This window comes from Medicago truncatula, chromosome 7 (assembly GCF_003473485.1).
Source record: "Medicago truncatula cultivar Jemalong A17 chromosome 7, MtrunA17r5.0-ANR, whole genome shotgun sequence".
Lineage (NCBI taxonomy): Eukaryota > Viridiplantae > Streptophyta > Magnoliopsida > Fabales > Fabaceae > Medicago > Medicago truncatula.
Genome location: NC_053048.1, coordinates 38831815 through 38851087, shown reverse-complemented (window position 1 = coordinate 38851087; position 19273 = coordinate 38831815). Strand labels below are relative to the sequence as shown.

The 19273-nt window shown below is 31.7% G+C and overlaps 2 protein-coding genes across 2 annotated transcripts; both read left to right on the top strand.

Moving 5' to 3' along the window:
• Positions 1-4630: 4630 nt before the first annotated feature.
• On the top strand, positions 4631-7244 carry LOC11440032 (glycerophosphodiester phosphodiesterase GDPD1, chloroplastic). Its single transcript, XM_003624400.4, has 7 exons — positions 4631-4873; positions 5004-5188; positions 5608-5667; positions 5861-6142; positions 6245-6340; positions 6447-6643; positions 6771-7244. Exons 1-7 carry the CDS (start codon positions 4648-4650, stop codon positions 6994-6996), a joined length of 1272 nt encoding a protein of 423 aa, XP_003624448.2. The 5' UTR covers positions 4631-4647; the 3' UTR covers positions 6997-7244.
• Positions 7245-15644: 8400 nt separating this feature from the next.
• On the top strand, positions 15645-17038 carry LOC25498955 (NAC domain-containing protein 83). Its single transcript, XM_024771017.2, has 3 exons — positions 15645-15913; positions 16324-16583; positions 16775-17038. The coding sequence occupies exons 1-3, from the start codon at positions 15745-15747 to the stop codon at positions 16811-16813; spliced, it is 468 nt and encodes a 155-aa protein (XP_024626785.1). The 5' UTR covers positions 15645-15744; the 3' UTR covers positions 16814-17038.
• The last annotated feature ends 2235 nt before the right edge of the window (positions 17039-19273 follow it).

Below are 19273 nucleotides of genomic sequence, written 5' to 3'. Positions count from 1 at the left end.
CATGATCCCCTAGTCTTCGTAGTTCACCATTGGCTCCAAGGTCCATTAAGTCTCCATCATTTGTCAAATAACATGCAAAATTCACTACTAAGTTCACGGTGATAAGAATATAAGCTATTTTAAAGTAAATGTTTTCTTTTTCTTATTCAGCTAAATAAATAAAAAATTTCTTATGAGATTTTAGTAGGAATATAAATAAGAATACAAAGTGTTTTTTTTTATATTTTTTTTTATGAAAATTCAGTATCCGATCAAAGAACTGACTAATTCGAATTGATCAATCTCATCGTCCACTTGCAGGAGTCTGTTTAAAGCTAGAGCAAAGCTCTATATGAACTTGTCCATCGAAATTAACACCAGAGAAAATCGAACAACATGAGACCTTTATTCACAATATAAGATCCAGATTAGACTAAATTAATTATCTGAACCATTATCCACTGAAATTTTAGGCGTGTATATATGATGATCCGCCGATCAAGTTGCACCAGGATCATTGTAGAATTGAGCCTTTGCCCAATACGAAATTATTTTATGTTTCACATCCAACCAAACAAGTAATTGACAGCACAAAAACAACAAAGGAGTAGTTGCTGCTATCCAATAATTTTTGGTGTTATGTACGTATCATTCAGATTTTTCTTCACCAAATTGCCAACACGTCCATGACCCAAATCCTCAGCAATTATAACTGCATTGTGGATCCAACTCACCCCTACACCAATCAAATAGGGCAGCATTATTATACAAATAATACAATTTCGTTTTTAAAAAATGATGATGTGCATCACAAGTGGATTTGGTAACAAGAAAGGGAAAAAGGTTACTACACTATCAAATAACAATAATTTAACCAAATAATCAAGTGGTTAATGAGCTTTATTAAATAACTTTAAACTTTATTTATTTTTCGATCGAACTTCGGATTAGTAGACCTTTTATCTCTGACATCGAAGGGTTAAGAAAAAAAACAATAAATTTCTTTAAAATCTATTTGATCTTAAAGCAAATCATTATCATATCATATCATATATATTATTAAAATATTTTATTATATGATTAATATTAACCATGCTATCCATGTGTTTCCAAATTATGAAGTTAGAACAATTCCTTTTGTAACTAAAAAAATCTAAAATCCTCTCCTTAGCTTATCCAATTAGTACTCACCGTGTAGGTGCAGTTGTGTCACCATGTCATTATAACAATATTCTATTTCTCGTAATGCATGCACTTTATTGCAGGGTCACCCATAAAAGAGATTCAGTTTTAAAATCAATCAATAATAACAACCGAAATGTATAAAAAAGAATAATATCTAGTCCCCGTGAACTTAACTCAATTGGTAGGGACATAGTATAATTTAGGCAGGGGGTCGGAGTTCGAACTCCGGACACTACATTTCTCCACATTTAATTATATGAGCTCCAGCCACTAAATTACTAGACAAAAAAAAAATATATCTATTAAAATAAATCCTTAACCCATTTCCTAAAGAAAGTTTTTTGTTTTGTGTGAGAGAACACTTCCTGAAGTAAGTTAATGCTGATTTTGAGAAATAAAATTAAAAATTTTAAAAAATGTATTAATTAATTTTTAAGAAAAGATTCAAGCAAGTTCGATCTCATGGATTCACTATGATCACAAAAAATCCGACCTATGAGACTATGACCGAGTAATTGCTTGCATATAAATAGTTACATGTTTTTTTTTGTTGAAGGAAAATAGTTACCTGTTGTTATTCACAAACAAAATTCTCATATAAGCAATATGATTCTAACTAAGATCTTTATATGATATGAGCTAAATCTTTACGAGATACCAACTAACATATATATTTTTCTTTTTCTTTTGGAGTAAAAACATGAAAGGTAAAAACACAATTAGAAAAAAGAGAATTTTCAAAAATTATGTTATACAAATATTATTTTAATTTTTTGATACAATATCATTTCTCTTGTTAAATTGTGTAAAATAACCATGATTTGTATACAAGAAAGAAAGGGAAGATGGAGTATTTGGACTTTGGTCAAGGGGGAACAGCTTCCAGAATGCTTGGACATTCCACCATGATGTGGGCCCGTGACCAAAACGTTCATCCCTGTCCCATATGCAATTTTTACAGGACATTTATTATCAGGTCAATGGTCATATGCATATCTTCTTTCTATCACAGAGAAAGTTGTCACCAACAACCAAAATAAAAGCACCGTCATCTATGACAAAGCACCTATCCCTTCCCCGTTACTCATGCTTGCCAAATCAGTTCACACCACTATTTTTTAATTTATTTAAACTTGACTAGACTTCTTCTCATTTTCTTTTTTGAATGAGATATTTCTTCTCCTTATCTTCCTTTTGTTTTATTTTATTGTATTACATCACATGCGCATGTGTTCACTTCAAATAAACAAGGGATTATGTCTCTATGAGTTTAACTCAGTTGGTAAAGTCAATGTATTATTATGCAAAATTTAAGGTTCGAACCCCGAACCACTACAAAAAAACAAAGGATTCTTATCAATTAAATAGTGGTTTAATATTAGTCTATATTACTTCTATCATATTTTAGTAAAGTTTTTGACTATAGATACTTTAAGAACAACATCTTTAAATTAATGGGATTTTACAATTAAGTCATAATAATAAAGAAATGTCTCATGATACAAAAGTAAATCCAATGTGGATACATCCTAGAAAACCACTTAATCAGGACTGCTCAACAGATTTGGATCGTCCAAAGCTAATTCAATGCTCGACTAAGGCTTTGGATCCTAAAACCTAACACGCCTACTATGAAAGACTAAATCATAGTCTCATTCCAAGTACACACCTTTCTAACCTAAAATCCTCACATATTCGACTCATTCTTACTTGATTATTATAGTGTCAGCAAATGTTCACGTGACTCTAGGCATATAATTCACAGGTCTAAAATTCGTGTGTTAGCAAAGAAATTTAGAAGTTACCTTACTATAGAAATATCATCACTCCTCACCAACTCCAAGGTTCATCATGACATATGTGACACCAGATCCTGGTAAATACTCAGACTCCAAACACTCACAAAAGATCACCAATAGACTGAGAGGACGACATGTGATGTCCGTTCACAATGATAACACCAATCTAAACTCTATCTCTTCAGACCAACGACATGTTAGACACACCATAAATTTTCTTTCAAAGAAGTTAGTTAAATGGCCACTAAAAAAGGTTTGAAAAGGAAAAATGACAGTCACAACAACGATCTACACTTGGAAACTTGTTTTTCATCATTGAAATCCATGTTGTTTGTACTTGTTTTTCATCACAACAAATGTTCTGATGATGCAAGTGTATTACTTGTTTTTCATCATTTGTGTGTCAGGTTAATGTCCTTTGTCGTATTGTTTTTGTTGTCAATATGTTTCTCGTTAATTTAATCAAGTGGTTGACCCTATCAATATGGTCTTAGTCAGCCGGTTCTTTTAAAAATGATTGATTTATTTTTAGGTTAAACTTGTATTTCTTTTCTTAAAGGTATCTCATTTGCTTTGAACATTTGACAATTTTTTATAGAAAAGTAAGTGTTTAAGACTCCATATATTGAGTAAAAAATGTTGATTAAATGTGTGAAAACAAATATATTGGAAAGAGGGAGTGTGTATCCCAACTACTGTCATGAGAGTAAATATAACAATAAAACATATTAGAAAAATAGAGAGTGTACGAGAAAAATATATTTTGAAACGACATTTAAAAAGAAACAATGAGAGTAAAATAAAATGAGAAATGCTAGGATGCATATTCAAGATATATGTATAAGTTAATATACGAAAGATATAAATTATGGATTGAAAATTGTACGAATTTTCTTTAGATTAAAAATAAATGATATTTATTAATTCAAATTGATAGAGTACGTCGATACAATACAAATTTGTTAAAAATAAACATGATGAATTTACGAAAAAACTTACACTCACATCATCCATGTTCATAGCATAAAACATGAAAATACATAAATCTACAAATATATCTATATTCAAGTCTTCAAAATAACTATATCTCTGGATCTACAACGTCGATAACATCAAACTCATTAATTAGATCTGTATTGAATCAAAACTGATATCATAATATGAATTGAAGAAGCACCTTTAAATAGAAACTAATATGATAATCTGAATCAAACAAACACCTGAACAAAACTTGATTCTCAAAATTTTAAAAATAAATTTTTCACATTAAATATTTACCAAGAGCACACATTAGCATGCTTAAAATAAAATGGGTCATGTTAACCAGTGCCTCTGAGACACTAGTTTAAGAAAACCATAAATAAAAAGTTTTAAGTAAAAAAAAAAACTTTTTTAACTTTTAAAAAATTAACAACACAAATTTTCAATGCAATACATATTATATTTGCTTTTTATAAACAAGGTGAGATTAATTGTTGAATCAGAAACAATAAGAAGCCGTGATTGGATAATTCATATCCTAAGGTTGACTATAATCCATACGTATGAGTTGTATCCGTGTCAAGTGTCATTCAAAGTTGATTGAACAAAAAAATACTAAAAGCAGGAATATCCAAAAGCATATGACATATAACAAGAATATTCCTTGCGGAGATCCCGTTGGCATTTCATTATCTTTTTCACAATGGATATTGCCAAATTCTCTCAAATAAATACCCCAAGGTTTCTCTCCCACCTTCATCATCATCATCATCACAAACCCAATCCTCCATTACCAAAATCTCTCTCTTTTTCTTTCTCTCTTTCTCCTAACATGGCTCTCAAAGCCGTCCATGTCTCCGATGTCCCTTCCCTCGATCTTGTCCCTGAAAATCCCTCCCTCTCCCTCCTCTCCCCCCGTTTTTCTAGCGGTACGTACCATACCATTAACATTAACATTCATCCATGCACATTCTTTTTATTTATTACGTATCAGGTATCCTCTGCATGCAACTGCAACGTAAAATATCTTTATTTGATATGATTTTGTTTTTTGATCAGGTTTGGAGATGAGCAATGGTGATGGATTAAAGATGCCAAAGTTCGTTGTAATTGGACATAGAGGAAACGGTATGAATGTCTTACAATCTACGGATCGGAGAATGAGAGCCATCAAAGAAAACTCCATTATGTCTTTTAATGCTGCTTCTTCTTTTCCTCTTGATTTCATTGAATTTGATGTTCAGGTATATTTCAATTCTTTCATCTTTCTTTCACAATAATTTCATTTTTTTAAAAAATATAAATCATTATCCGAAAAATACGAATATTATTAGATTAGATTTAGAAGCACGAACGTATGTCCTTTTTCCAGTTTCGGTCGCCGCGTATCTGATCTGAAATCAAGCCGCTTTTTCTGGGTTTCCTATTTTGCCCCTATGGTATTTTTCGTAAATAAGTTTGGGGTTTAAGGGTTTTTCTAAGGTTTGGTTTTCTCATTTGAATCAATACTGATTTGTTACTTTTTTTTTTCTTTCTTTCCTTTTGGGTTTGGAATATTTTTAAAAAATAAAGAAAAAATAGTTTTTGGATTAAAAAGTTTGAAGGTGAATGAAGACAGAACAAAAAAGTTAAAAGCAAAAGTGCATCGTGTGGTTTTTTGTAGGTGACCAAAGATGACTGCCCAGTCATTTTCCACGATGATTACATCTACTCTCAAGACAATGTAAGCTCTTTTTCTTCTCATTATCATAGATTTAAGTTAAATATACACTGTCAACAAGTCATAATTATATGAGATTGTGATTTGTTGATGGTGTAAATTAAATTTTATTATTATTATTATATATTTTTTAAGGCGATGTTTTATTATTTTAGTGCTTTGAGTTAATTGTGAGGGTATTTTTGGGTTTTTACAGGGTAATGTGTTTGGGAAGAGAATACCTGAGTTGTGTTTATCAGAGTTTCTTTCCTATGGGCTTCAAAGAGAGGCAGGAAAGGAAGGAAAAGTTTTGGTGAGAAAAACAAAAGATGGAAAGATATATAATTGGGAAGTTGAACAAGATGACACACTTTGTACCCTTCAAGAAGCATTTCTCAAAGTTGAACCTTCTTTGGGTTTTAACATTGAGTTGAAATTTGATGACCATATTGTTTATGAACAAGCTTATCTCACTCATGTCCTTCAAGCCATCTTAAAGGTAAAGAAAATTGCTATTTGTAGTACCATTTTTAATGAAACAGTGATGTAGCAATTTGGTTTGGTATTTGTAAGTTTTAACTTGATGAATGTTTTGGAACAGGTTGTTACTGATTATGCTAAGGATAGGCCTATTATATTCTCAACTTTTCAGCCTGATGCAGCGATACTTGTTCGTAAATTGCAAAGCACATATCCGGTGAGTTTTTAAGTCTTTTTGTTTAGAACAAATTTAACTATGATGAAGTTGTTTTTTTTGGTTATTGTGTGAGTTTTAACATGAGTTGGTGATTTTTTGGTGGCAGGTTTTCTTTTTAACTAATGGAGGGTGTGAAATCTATGAAGATTTGAGAAGGAACTCTTTAGAGGAGGCTTTGAAACTCAGTTTGGAGAATGGATTGGAAGGAATTGTTTCTGAGATTAAAGGGATCTTTAGAAATCCTGGAGCTGTAAGCAAGATCAAGGAGTCCAATCTCTCTCTTCTAACATATGGAAAATTAAAGTATGTTTCGTCTTTTCCACTTTCATGTTACATGTTATTGGTCTTTCGTAGTCCAATTTTTTTACCATAATTGTGTTGAATGTAATGTTTTTGTTACTGATTTTTGCTGGTTTGGTCATGATGACAGTAATGTTCCAGAAGCGGTTTACATGCAGCACTTAATGGGAATTGATGGGGTGATAGTAGATTTTGTGCAAGAAATAACAGAGGCGGTTGCGGATATGATGAAGCCAGCAAAGATTGGGGAGGAAGAGGGTTTGACTGAAGGGATTGGGAAGAACTCAAAGCCTCAATTTTCACAGCAGGAGCTTTCTTTTCTTTACAAGCTCATTCCACAATTGCTATTGCTTTAAAAAAGAAGAGATTGGTTTTAATTTGATTTGGGGAACACTGATGATAGTTTAGGAGCTTTAATCCTCTCCTATTACCTTAACACTTTTATTAGACACAGAAGAATTTGGGGACGGTACCATGAATGCTTAATCATTTGTACATATAGATTTTCTTCTTTTCACTTGAGGATGAAGGAAATGGTGATTATGTATGAAAATTAGTTTGGAGGCCCTCTATTGAAATGAAATATATTTGAAATTTATTGACAGATGCTCTCATTTATGCACAAATTACATTTGTGACATTCTTGTCTTTTATTGCATTGTGTAAAAAGTATTAAAGCTACTTCCTGGTTCTATTTCGCCGCTCAACCATTCTTTTCCGTTATGTTAAAATTAGAACAACACAGTTGGGTGCTCAACCATCTGGTGGATGACTTGAGGAAGACCGTCGGCCTCTATGCATCATGCAAAAGGACGGCCTCTATGCAAAAGGACGAGACATATAATTCAAGAAATTATCCAAATTTGATTCTGCTTTTTGTTTTGTTTTTCTTTCATATTTGTCTTTTAGTTTCTGTTCATTTTCATCATTGTACATGCTTGTGAGGCGGGCACACTGCTCAGCTGAACGAAATTGTTCTGCAAGGATGAGAGGGTCCGTCTTTTTATGACAATTTTGGAACCATTGTTATGTCTCCTTTACTTTGCAAAGATGATAAGTTGTGATGACATCGCTGAGCTGATTTGCTAGGTGGTTGTAGGTTGTAGTGTCTCCACAAATGAATATCCCAAATCTCTTATCAAACCTTTCCTGTTTCAACCTTGTGATCGGTTAGCTCCGCCAGTAAATTGAAGAAAAGCACAGAGAAGAACTAATTTAACAACTTGAGGTAGTATATTGTATTCACAGAAAGGTATTAATCTTTAACAGGTCTTGTTTGTTTTGTCTGGTTTTTTCCCCATTTTCTACGATCCTGCTTCAATTGTTGATATTTCTGGATATGTGTGGAGTTAGGAGTGGTTGATATTTCGCAAATGCTTCACTCATTAATAACACTTTATTTTAGAAGGGAAGGATGCGTAAATATTATTGCCTTACACCAAATCTTACATCACAGAGTCTTACTAAGTTACTATCATTAGGGAATCAAGTAATCAAAGTCTATCTAATATCTCAGTATCAATATCACAGAATTGTGAAAATGGATATGAAGAATTGAAGACCCTAGGCAAAATCAAAGTGTTTCTATGAAGGTGTTGTTATATATAGATAAAAACTTACTAAGAAGAATGCTTATATTGTTCAAAAAAGAAGAAGAATGCTTATAAGGTATGATCTCAGTCTCTACCCCATCCGTCAAAAACATGAATCAATATGGAGCATATGTCTTTTGATGTTTAAGGATTGGCATGCCTTTGGAGATTCAAGACTACATATTTGGTTACATGAAAAGTTAATGTTATTGAATTAATTAAGAGTTACTTTGGATTGGTGAATTTGGGCCTATGATTTGCTTACTGAATCAGTTGTTCCTTCATCTCTAAGCAATCTCAATTATGTTAAATATGCAGTTACAACCAAAACCAGAATCTGCTTCTTACAACTAGAATACACTTCAAACAAAGACATAAATATGTAAGACATATGGAAATAACATAGTGTTAACTGTTAAGTTCCTTATTAATTACTTCAAGGTTTAGATTTTTAATCTCCGATAGACTTATTTTTATGTCTGAGCCCGATCAGTCTGATATGACCCATTAACCTCCGTAAAAGTCTACTTCACATGAACACACTTAAATAAGTAATTTATTATGTGTTTAAAAAGACTAACGAGTTAATTGACCAACGAGATTAAACTCCATTTTGATATTTATCAAAATATTTTAGAGAATATGTCTATATATATGATAACATATTGCGGTTCTAGTTTGTATTTGTAGCAATACCATTAAATATGAAAGAAAAAAAATTGGGATCAGATTCAATTCCTCCTATCAAACTATTTTAAAAAAAACTGCAATCAATTCTTAGGAGGTCCGCAGATTAATTCTTGCTACTAACAATTTGTTTTTGTTGAGGGAATGCTTCAAACATTTTTTTAATAAATTAACTTAGTTCAGTTGGTAAGAACTGCTTTATACATGTAAGGTCCGAGATTCAAACCTTGAACAAAAAAAAAAACATATTTTGGAGGTACAACAAGACAAATTAATTTAGTTGGAAGAAAAGAAAAAACACAACGGTATTTGTCCATCTAGATTGACCCAAATGTGATCTATGTCTTGAGAAAAGAGATATCTCCAATCAAAGAGTTTCTTACTAAGAGATACAAGGGTTACAACAAATTAGTCTCCATCAATCTTTCTGAGAACAAACCCTAAATTCTATCATTTTTCCAAATCTCTTCTCATGGTCAAGAGACTCAATGATTTAACCAATGTGTTTCTAAATCCTACTTTCTATCCCAAAAGGAACCAACCCTTTGGTAGGAATCAACCATTAGACTTTGATTTCCTAAGGATCCCCTCTTTTGGTAAACCTTAGTAATTTGTCTCACTTTTAACATTTCTTTTAAGCAAAAGAAGCACTAGTTATATATGGATTTGGTGTCGCTATTTCTTTTCAATTTTAAGCAAGGTGAGACTTAAATATGTATATTTCCAATCAACACCAATGGAGGCGATGAAGATCGCATCCAATAAAGGTTTTGATCGAGTTGTGTTTGAGAAGAATTCTCAAATTTTAGTGAATGCTACTTACTCGAATGTTCAAGGCTAGTCAGAATTTAATGCATATTTTTCTAGTATAGTTTCTTATATGTCGTCCTAGGTAAATTTTGAGGTTAAGTTTGTGAAGAGGCAAGTGAATATGGCTGCTCAAACCCTTGCGAGGGTGGCTATTTCATGGTCTAGTCACCATAGTTGAGTTAATTTCTCCTTGACTCCTTGTATTGAGGACATTTTGATCAATTAAATGAGTTAAGGTTGTTTTGGTAAAAAAAAGAGTTAGGTTCAACCTGTTTACTTGAATCAATAGAGTTGGTAAAGCAAATGAGTTAACTGTGAGGTGAGTTCGACTCGAAACTCGAAATTGGAGTTCAATAAATACTTTTTTTCAGCTTGAGTTCGACTCGTTTAAAAATCATGAAAAACTCGGTTCAACTTCTTAGGTTCAACGTGTTTACTTGAAGCACATAATTCAATCTTTGTTGTCATAAAAAGTCAATTTTTAGATTTTGACGTTTTTATTTATTTTTTAAATTTGGCGATTGATAGTACAGAACTATAGTGATTTGGTGGCTTGTGTTTGTAGTTTATGCAGTTAGAAATACATTTTATATGACGAGTTTTATCATCCCAACCTCGTGCTGCTGCAGACCTCCAGCTAGCCAATCTCTTTTGTCAATAACGATGATGGACATACCTGGTTATGCAGCTATTGAATATATGCAAAATAGGTAACTCATTCATGTCTTCAATGTTATTTAGTGCAAGTGATGTATCAATCTAGCTTATATGTTGATATGTTTGGTTGAAGTTAAATTATGCATAATGTGAAATGTGTTTGCTGTCATAATGTCCATACGGCTCATATCTATATATATAATGAATAACAGAGACCATCTTGTTTTTAAGTTTCTTTGAGCTTTTTCTTCACATGTGGTGTTAAAAATAGGAAGGTACATTAGTTCATGTCTTAGATAGAGATGGATATCATTATGGAAGATATTTACATTCTTTATAGTAACTATTTATGGTTCAAGTCTTCTTTTACTAACATTTAATCACATCTTTAAAAGGATGTGATTGTGGATATTATGTAAGGGAAATGATATTCACAGCGAAATTACACAAAGCGATTGAAGTGGCATGACTTCCACTCACCACCATTTGTTGTGTTCCAAGTTTTACTCCCAAACCACCATGATAGCCGCTCAACCCTTAATTCTTATTGGCTGGGTATTGATTCGGGAACCTTTCGCGATAAAATATGTCGCGATGTTTAGCATTGCTCGTTATGTAATGAAGAATATGCTTGACTTTGTCTCTACTGGTGTTACTCAAAGGATATATGATTTTTTTTTTCCAAAACTATATAACAAAGTCTGAAAATAAAGAAAAATCTCATTCGTCGGTATTTGTTGTTTCTCACAACTATAGTGTTGTTATATAGCAACATGGAGAAATTATTTAGAAAAATGTCAGCAACCAACATGTTATATATGCTTGGATTGTGTTTTTATATGCACCAACAACAAAATGAACATATTTAAAACAAAATGATTAGATTTCATATCAATGAAGAATAATTCCGATGTAAAATACGTAGGTATCACATTGGTGGAGTAAAACCTCGATTAGGAATATGTAGCTATAACATAAGTGGATTTTACAACCGATGTAAAAAACTCATAACTGATTTGGAATGTGCTTTTTACAAAAATGGATATCACATCGGTCGAGAATACACCAATGTAAAAAATACACTTATAACATAGGGGACATACCCAATTTTTATATAAAAAGAGTGGACGGAGAACGTGGGTGATTTTTTTTAGTGGGAATTGTTTAATTTTATAAAAATGGTAAAATATCGTAAAATAATATAATAATATTGAAGGTTAAAATTGAAAGAAAATGCAAGAAACTATAAGTTTTAAGTTCAAAAACTACCTGAAATAGTATCTCAAGAAAAACTATAAACTCGTCAAAGAGATTTGTTACCAAACACATCATATTTTGATGAAACAAGTTTATAAGCTATAAGTTAGCTTATGGGCATTATCAAACACATCCAAAATAAAAAAAAATAGACGGAAAATAAATTTGTTTATAAAAACCACCTAATTATTATACAACCACCTATCTATTATTGCTTGACGAATAATCAGACAATAAACGGCAAACCATGAAGAGTTGTCCAAGAAATCACCCATCCAATATCAACCACTTTCTTAAGAGAATTGATCTTCTTCCTTCTGGTTTTGCCCATTCCCCTTTCAACGTGAGTTAATTCACGCAGGCACAAAAGCAATGGGGAATGAACAAAACCAAAAGGAAGAAGAGGAATTCTCCTTTCCTAAATCACATAACATGAATCCATTTTCATAGTCTTGGTAGCACACATGCTCTTTCCATGTTCAAGCCAACCTAAAGAAATCAAACACAAACATGAGTTGAAATTCTAACTTTTCTTGTTTTACTTTGTCATATGTATTTATATCTTGCTTGACTTCCTTTCAAAATAACACAAATGATATTTTTCTTTTCTGCAACAACAGATATATGATGATAAGGTATCTAAAGTATATATAGATATATCAACATCATAAATTTATTGTCATGAGAAAGGAATGAGATCACTCAAGTTATTTTAAAGGAAGTTAAACAACACATGAATATCCATAACAACGTAAAAAGAAAAAAATATAAATACAACCAATCTGTGTTTGTTTCTTGGGGCTGGCAAATTGATCAAAGACATAGCTTGTATGCAACTAAAATAATGAGAATGGAGTATGAAAACCAAAGAGAGTCCTTGTGCCTTTGGTGTGATCCAAGATTCCCATTTTATAATACATTTTGCGATAATAAAATATCAACATTTGACGAAAGAAAGATGATGTTGAGTAAAAAATAATATTGAATTGGGTCTTAAATTAAATATCAATAAATAGTCAAACGTATTTGATCTAAGTTTGGACCAAATACATTTTACTTTTTCTTTTACCCATGTCACTGACATTTAAGCACTATTAAATAATGAGAGATAAGATTTTTAATTGTAGGAATGGTCAACCAATAAAGTAAATAAAATAAGTACGTTTTGTCTATATTTTTTTTGTTGGATTACCATGTTATTAATAATCTTTGTTGAAGAACCTGTGTGACATACAAAGTGGTTTCACCCCTTCAGCTGAATTTACTTCATCCACGAGAGTAAGAGATCGAACCCTGACCACTTTTTTAAGGGGCTTTAGCCGCTTACCACTTAGATCGATCTATTGTTGGTTCTTATCCCTCTATTATTGCATTTGAAAATTTCATTATCTCATAATATTTATCTTTTTAGCATATCAATAAATATTTATTTTTATCCCCGTGAGCTTAGCTCAGTTGGTAGGGATATCACATTTTATATGCAGGGGCTGGGGTTCGAACCCCGGACACTCCACTTCTCCACAATTAAATTGTGTGAGCTCTAGCTACTAGGCTACTTGACCAAAAAAAATATATATTTATTTTTTGTTTCCAATGTTACCCACATTTATTTTATTAGTTTTAAGGATATTTTAGTCCTAACACATGATTTTAGTCCTAACTATATTTATTTTTTTATTGACTAGATTACCATATTATTCAGTGTCGGTGAGTCAATAGTGACACACAAAGTGATCTCTCCTTCCAACCAAATTTTATTCATGCACGAATGTAAGGAGTCAAACATATGTTCACTTTCACAAGGAGTTAGTCAATATGTATTTGATCTGAATTCGGACCACATACATTTTACTTTAGTGTTACTCATATGACGTTTGACCATTATGCCGTATTAAATAATGAGAGATAAGTACTCCATTTGTCTGTATTTTTTTATTGACTGGAATACCATATTATTTAGTGTCGGTGAGTCAATAGTGACACACAAAGTGATCTCTCCTTCCAACCAAATTTTAATAATCATGCACGAGTGTAAGGAATCAAACATATGTCCACTTTCATAAGGAGTTAGTCAAAATGTATTTGATCTAAGTTCAAACAACATACATTTTACATAAGTGTTACTCATATGACGTTTGACCTTTACGCCGTATTAAATAATGAGAGATAAGTACTTCATTTGTCTGTATTTTTTATTGAATGGATTACCAGATTATTCGGTGTCGGTGAGTTAATGGTGACACACAAAGTCAGTTCAATCCTTCCAACCAAATTTTATTGAAATTGACCTTGTAATATATGCGAAGTCTGAAAAATGATCATGTAAAATAAATAGCACATATTTTAATCATGTAATTTGCAATTCTTATTATTTTACACCCTCTAATATAGTTGAAGTCCAACAAAACTACTTAAATGTTGAATTTCTTCAAGATTTTTTTCAGCCATTTTTAGGACGTTAAAATAAGGCTTTACACAAAAAAGTAGAATTTTTCAACAAAGTACGAATTAATTATGAATTTTTAAAGCGCCAAAAACTAAAATAAAACAACAAAAACCCCAATAATCAAACTTTGAGCTGATTGTTTGCAGAGACATCTATAGAAATACATAAAAAGGATCTGTAAAATTTCGTAGCATTTTAAAGAAGTTTCAATTAATTTTAATTTTTCAACCAAAACTTGTTTGAATATTTTCAATCTCTAGATCACTTTTTTGGACCACGTGTATATTACAAGGTCAAAAATAAGAAGAATCTCAATTTAGAGAGTTAGAATATGTAATTTTTATTTTACACGGTCATTTTTCAAACATCAAGTATTTTACAGGGTCAAGGAATCAAATTTTATTCATGCACTAGTGTAAAGAATCAAACATATGTCCACTTTCTTAAGGAGTTAGTCAAATGTATTTGATCTGAATTCGGACCAAATACATTTTACTGTAGTGTTACTCATCTGCAGTTTGACCTTTACGCCGTATTAAATAATAAGAGATAAGTACTTTATTTGTCTGTATTTTTTATTGACTAGATTACCATATTATTCGGTGTCAGTGAGTCAATTGTGACACACAAAGTGACGAGTTCTTTCCGTCCAACCAAAAAAAAGATTGTTTGAGTACTTTAAGTTTTTTTTTAGTCTCGTTTTGGCCTTTAAATGCTCTTTTGATCCCTTAAGTATTTAATTGGTATCGCTTTGCTCCCTTAACTAAAAAAAAGATTGTTTGAGTACTTTAAGTTTTTTTTTTAGTCTCGTTTTGGTCCATTCTGTTAGGGTTTAAAAAAAAGTTAACTTCTGGACACGTGTCACCTTGTCATTGGCTCTGAGTTTTTTTTTTTTTTTTTACAAAAAAAAAAAAATTTAAAAATATATATATATTTAAAAAAAATAGAATATATATAAAAAAAAAAATAAAGTCAGAACCAATGACAAGGTGACACGTGTTCACACTTAACATTTTTTATTAAACCTAACGGAAACCTAACAGAAGAGACCAAAACGAGACTAAAAAAAACTTAAAGTGTTCAAACAATCTTTTTTTTAGTTAAGGGACCAAAGCGATATCAATTAAATACTTAAGGGACCAAAAGAGCATTTAAGCCTAAATAATATTTGTGTAATTATTTAAAAATAATATTTGGCAAAATTATAATATTAATCCCTTAACTTAATTTTTGGTAACAATTTCGTCCTTTATCTTTTTTCATTTCAATTTTGTCATTTTGGTCCATCTGTATATGAACTTTCAAGCTTTAAATTCATGGTCTATTTTTATATTTATGTATACATGAAAATATTAGATTTGAAGCTTGAAAATTTATATGAAAATAGATCAAAAGGACAAAATTGAAATTAAAAAAGATAAAAGTTGAAGATAGAGACGATGCATGTCTCCTTATTGTTGTCTCTCACACATTTTCTCTCTCTACATCTCGTTTCTCTTTCTCTCTCTCATTTAAGACAATGCATGCCTCCTTACACCTATAAATTCAAGACAATGCTTTAGCTTAAGATTCATCCAAAGAACTCTTTCTTCACTGGCCAAGAACTTTCGGTGTCCTCTTCAAAAACAAAAAAAAAAGAACTTTTGGTGTCAATCATGGCTGTAGCTAATGTTGAGCCTGATCTACCTGCTGGATTCAGGTTTGATCCAACCGATCGTCAACTTGTTGAGTGCTACCTGACGAAGAAAATTCTCAACCAACCTCTTCCAACTCACTTGTTTGAATTTGATGTATTTCAAACTGAGCCATGGAGGCTGCCACGAGGTTTGTGAAAGGAAAAAAATAGTTATTTTTCTAATGTTTTCTTAGCCCTTTATTCTCTTTCTTATGACCATTGTGTTTTATCAATAAAAATCAAATTTTCCTAGTGTTCTTTGATGGATTTTCATTAATCTTGAGAATGAACGTTGTGTCTTAGACATGCAATTGGAGGGGAGGAGACTTAAAAATTCAATTTTTTTATGTCCCATGAAATGTTTATATGATGTTTTTATGGCATGTTTGGCAACACGTACAAACAACAAATCTCGCTTTACGACACCGTTCTCAGAACAATTTTATCAAGCTACCTTTTTGAGCTTCACACTAAACACAAGGCTGCGTTTACACCACCACTGCACCAAACACATGCTTATTCATTTTGGGTCTTTTCAAGTTGTTTTTTGTTGTTGCAGAAAATAGGTACTCTTTGGAGCATAGGAAGTACTATTTCTTTGATCTCAGGAACCGTAGGTTCCAAAATATGGATGCAACACCAGCTGGAAATGGTGAATGGAGAATGGTTGAATGGAACGAAGAGTTTGCTCTTTCAAACAATCAATTGATTGTGAGAAAGAACACATATGTTTACTGGAGAGTGCAAGGAAGCCAAGCTGTGATGACACAATGGTGGATGCATGAATTTGTCATAAGTACAATTTTTCATCCAATTAGGGTAATGAATACAATATATATTGACCACTATCACTATATCAAAAACTTTGAGGACTTTATTTAAAGTAATAATGTCTTTTGGTATTTTCAGCTGAAAATCATGCTAGTTTTATGTAAACTTTGGTTCATTTTTGTCTTGTTTACATTCTTCAGGAACTATAGTCACTGAATTTTGAACTCAAATTAATGTAGGTGTCACCTATAGCTGCCTATCGGATATTTAAGATATGAAGGTGGAAAGAGTTGAGAAGAAGGCCACCACACTAATGGAGGATGCAAGTTCCATGAACTCATGTTTCATTTCCTAGGGTTTAGAATAGTTTTAATAGATCCATCTTTAGTTTAAACAATTTATTTGTAAGTCTTATGGACAATAAACAATCTTTAATCTTTTATAGTTTTAGGAATTGAGTTTTGTATTTTGGACTCATTTGAATAATATTAATAAGAAACTATTTAAATTTTAGACAGTGTTTTACTGATTATTTGTTCCGTCAACGATTATGTCAATCCTAAGAATGAAACACAAATATTAGTTGAAATCAAATTTTAGTAAAAAATACCAATTTAATAATATGCATATAGAAACTGCTATCTGTAGACAGAAGAAGAATTCATTGGATGAGGAAAGAGAAGTTGTTGAAAGCTAAAATTGATGGAGGCTTGGGTTTTAAGTCTATGTATGAATTCAACCAAGCAAAAAGTGATAACCTTTATTCAAATTGGTTAAGCAAACAAGAATCACCATGGTTATCAAGCATATCTACACAAAAATATGATTGATATGCTTTTCAATATAACTCAATACTCCATGTGTGAAATTCTTTTATAAGAGGGGAAAACATATTCTTCCTATGAAAGCTTGAGGATATATATAAGCAATGTAGTATTTTGGGTTGAAACTCATTCTCATTTTATGCAAAATTGGATCCTTTTATGACAAACATTTGGCATGTTTCCCCGCATCTCACATCTATATATTTTTTTTGTTTCCTTATCCACCTGTGCTACATTATTTCAAATGGTCTCTATGAAGATAGTTGTTTCGGTTTGATGGTGTTATAAACACATAAGAAGTTCCATGCGTCTTTGACTGTTTCTGCCACTCGCTCCCACGGTCTAAGTGAATTTTTATCGACTTGTTAAGATTTGCCTACTTAGTTGACTTTCTTAGATTCGACTATCCTTCGTTCAACTAAAGGGAATTTGGTTGACTCTGAGATCGACCGTGTGCCATTCTCGACTAACAACTTAGCTATTCTTACATGCAAACAGATACATATAAAACCAACTTTTACAATATCAAAGGTGTTGCATGGCAGGTACTTGCTCAAGTACTTGTGTTAATCACATTTAAATAAACACCAATTCACTTTGGTCTATACAATTGCACAAACCACCGTATATATCAATCGTTGATTTGTATTTTATCCTATTTCACCTTTTTATTTAAATTCAAGCAAGTAGTCTTTTTATTTATATGATCAAACAAATCATCATATCATGTCTTATCATCGTTTCTATTTTCATGTAGCACTCCTATTTCATGTATCTGCTATGTCCATGTACAAAGTGGACTTTATGATTTTTGAATCAATGAATTACCAACACTATACATTTGTAAGATATCTAGTCATTGATGCATATTTAAAGTAACTAGATCTCTTTACTTAATTCAAATTTAACTCTAATATATATTGCTAGGAAATTACTATGAAATATCAGCTAGTTTCAAAATTATTGCGGCAATATCCTAACTAAGTAGCTAGGAAATATAATCTTTTGTACAGTATATTGCTACTTATTAGTCTGAAAGTAGCAAGGATTTTTTAAATTTTAGTTGCCAAATAGCTAGGAAATATTTTGATAGATAATTTGCCGCCCAATCCATGCTACAGCCAATATGACAGCTAATTCCCAACAAAGTAGTAGCTAAATGTGTTTTGCTAGAGATAATCTACGAATGCGCTACTGTTATTTTCGTAGCAAATCTCTGATTTTCTTGTAGTTTATATACCACATATATCTACCTTCGAATTTTAAATCTAAAATTTTATCTAACGAAAAGTTACTGGGTTATATGATAATAATTAATTTGTAAATATGTGGAATTCAAACCACATGCGATCTGCAAACTAGTGTTTTTTTTACCAAAAACATATCTCACATATTGATATTATACCTTATTTTAATACCAGTAACTGCAAGAACAACCCTCAAACTAAACATACACATTACCACATATTATATCATTTTCCTCTCAAAGCATGCGGATTTCAAACATTAATTAACATGATAAAGTTTGAATCCCAATCTCCATGAGCATGACTTATTTGGGAGGGACATTGCATGTAACATGCAGGGGACGAAGTCTTAACCTTGACTCCCCACTTATGAGCAGAATTTTGAGACAATATGATACTTTATAGAAGAAAAAAATGGCTTAATGATGTGTTTCGTCCTTGCAATTAGGAGTCATTTAAAAATTAATCCCTGTAATCGCTAATCCTGCCAATTTACCCTTGCATTGTTTAATCATTTAAAATTTCGTCATTTGACCAACTTAATCACTGCCACGTCATCAAATTAGCAAAATGGCATGGGAATTGACAAAAAGACCCTCGTCATCCATTCATGAAATGACATTTTTACCCCTGTCTTCATCTTCTTCTCATAATAAAGACGAGGGTA

What these genes read in the sequence shown, in the direction of transcription:
- LOC11440032 (XM_003624400.4), top strand. Translation starts at nt 4,648, where the DNA reads ATGGATATTGCCAAATTCTCTCAAATAAATACCCCAAGGTTTCTCTCC. An exon ending in TCATTGAATTTGATGTTCAG is followed by an intron (nt 5,189 to 5,607) that starts GTATATTTCAAT and finishes GGTTTTTTGTAG; the next exon opens with GTGACCAAAGATGACTGCCC. An exon ending in ACATCTACTCTCAAGACAAT is followed by an intron (nt 5,668 to 5,860) that starts GTAAGCTCTTTT and finishes GGGTTTTTACAG; the next exon opens with GGTAATGTGTTTGGGAAGAG.
- LOC25498955 (XM_024771017.2), top strand. Translation starts at nt 15,745, where the DNA reads ATGGCTGTAGCTAATGTTGAGCCTGATCTACCTGCTGGATTCAGGTTT. An exon ending in GCCATGGAGGCTGCCACGAG is followed by an intron (nt 15,914 to 16,323) that starts GTTTGTGAAAGG and finishes TTGTTGTTGCAG; the next exon opens with AAAATAGGTACTCTTTGGAG. An exon ending in CAATTTTTCATCCAATTAGG is followed by an intron (nt 16,584 to 16,774) that starts GTAATGAATACA and finishes AAATTAATGTAG; the next exon opens with GTGTCACCTATAGCTGCCTA.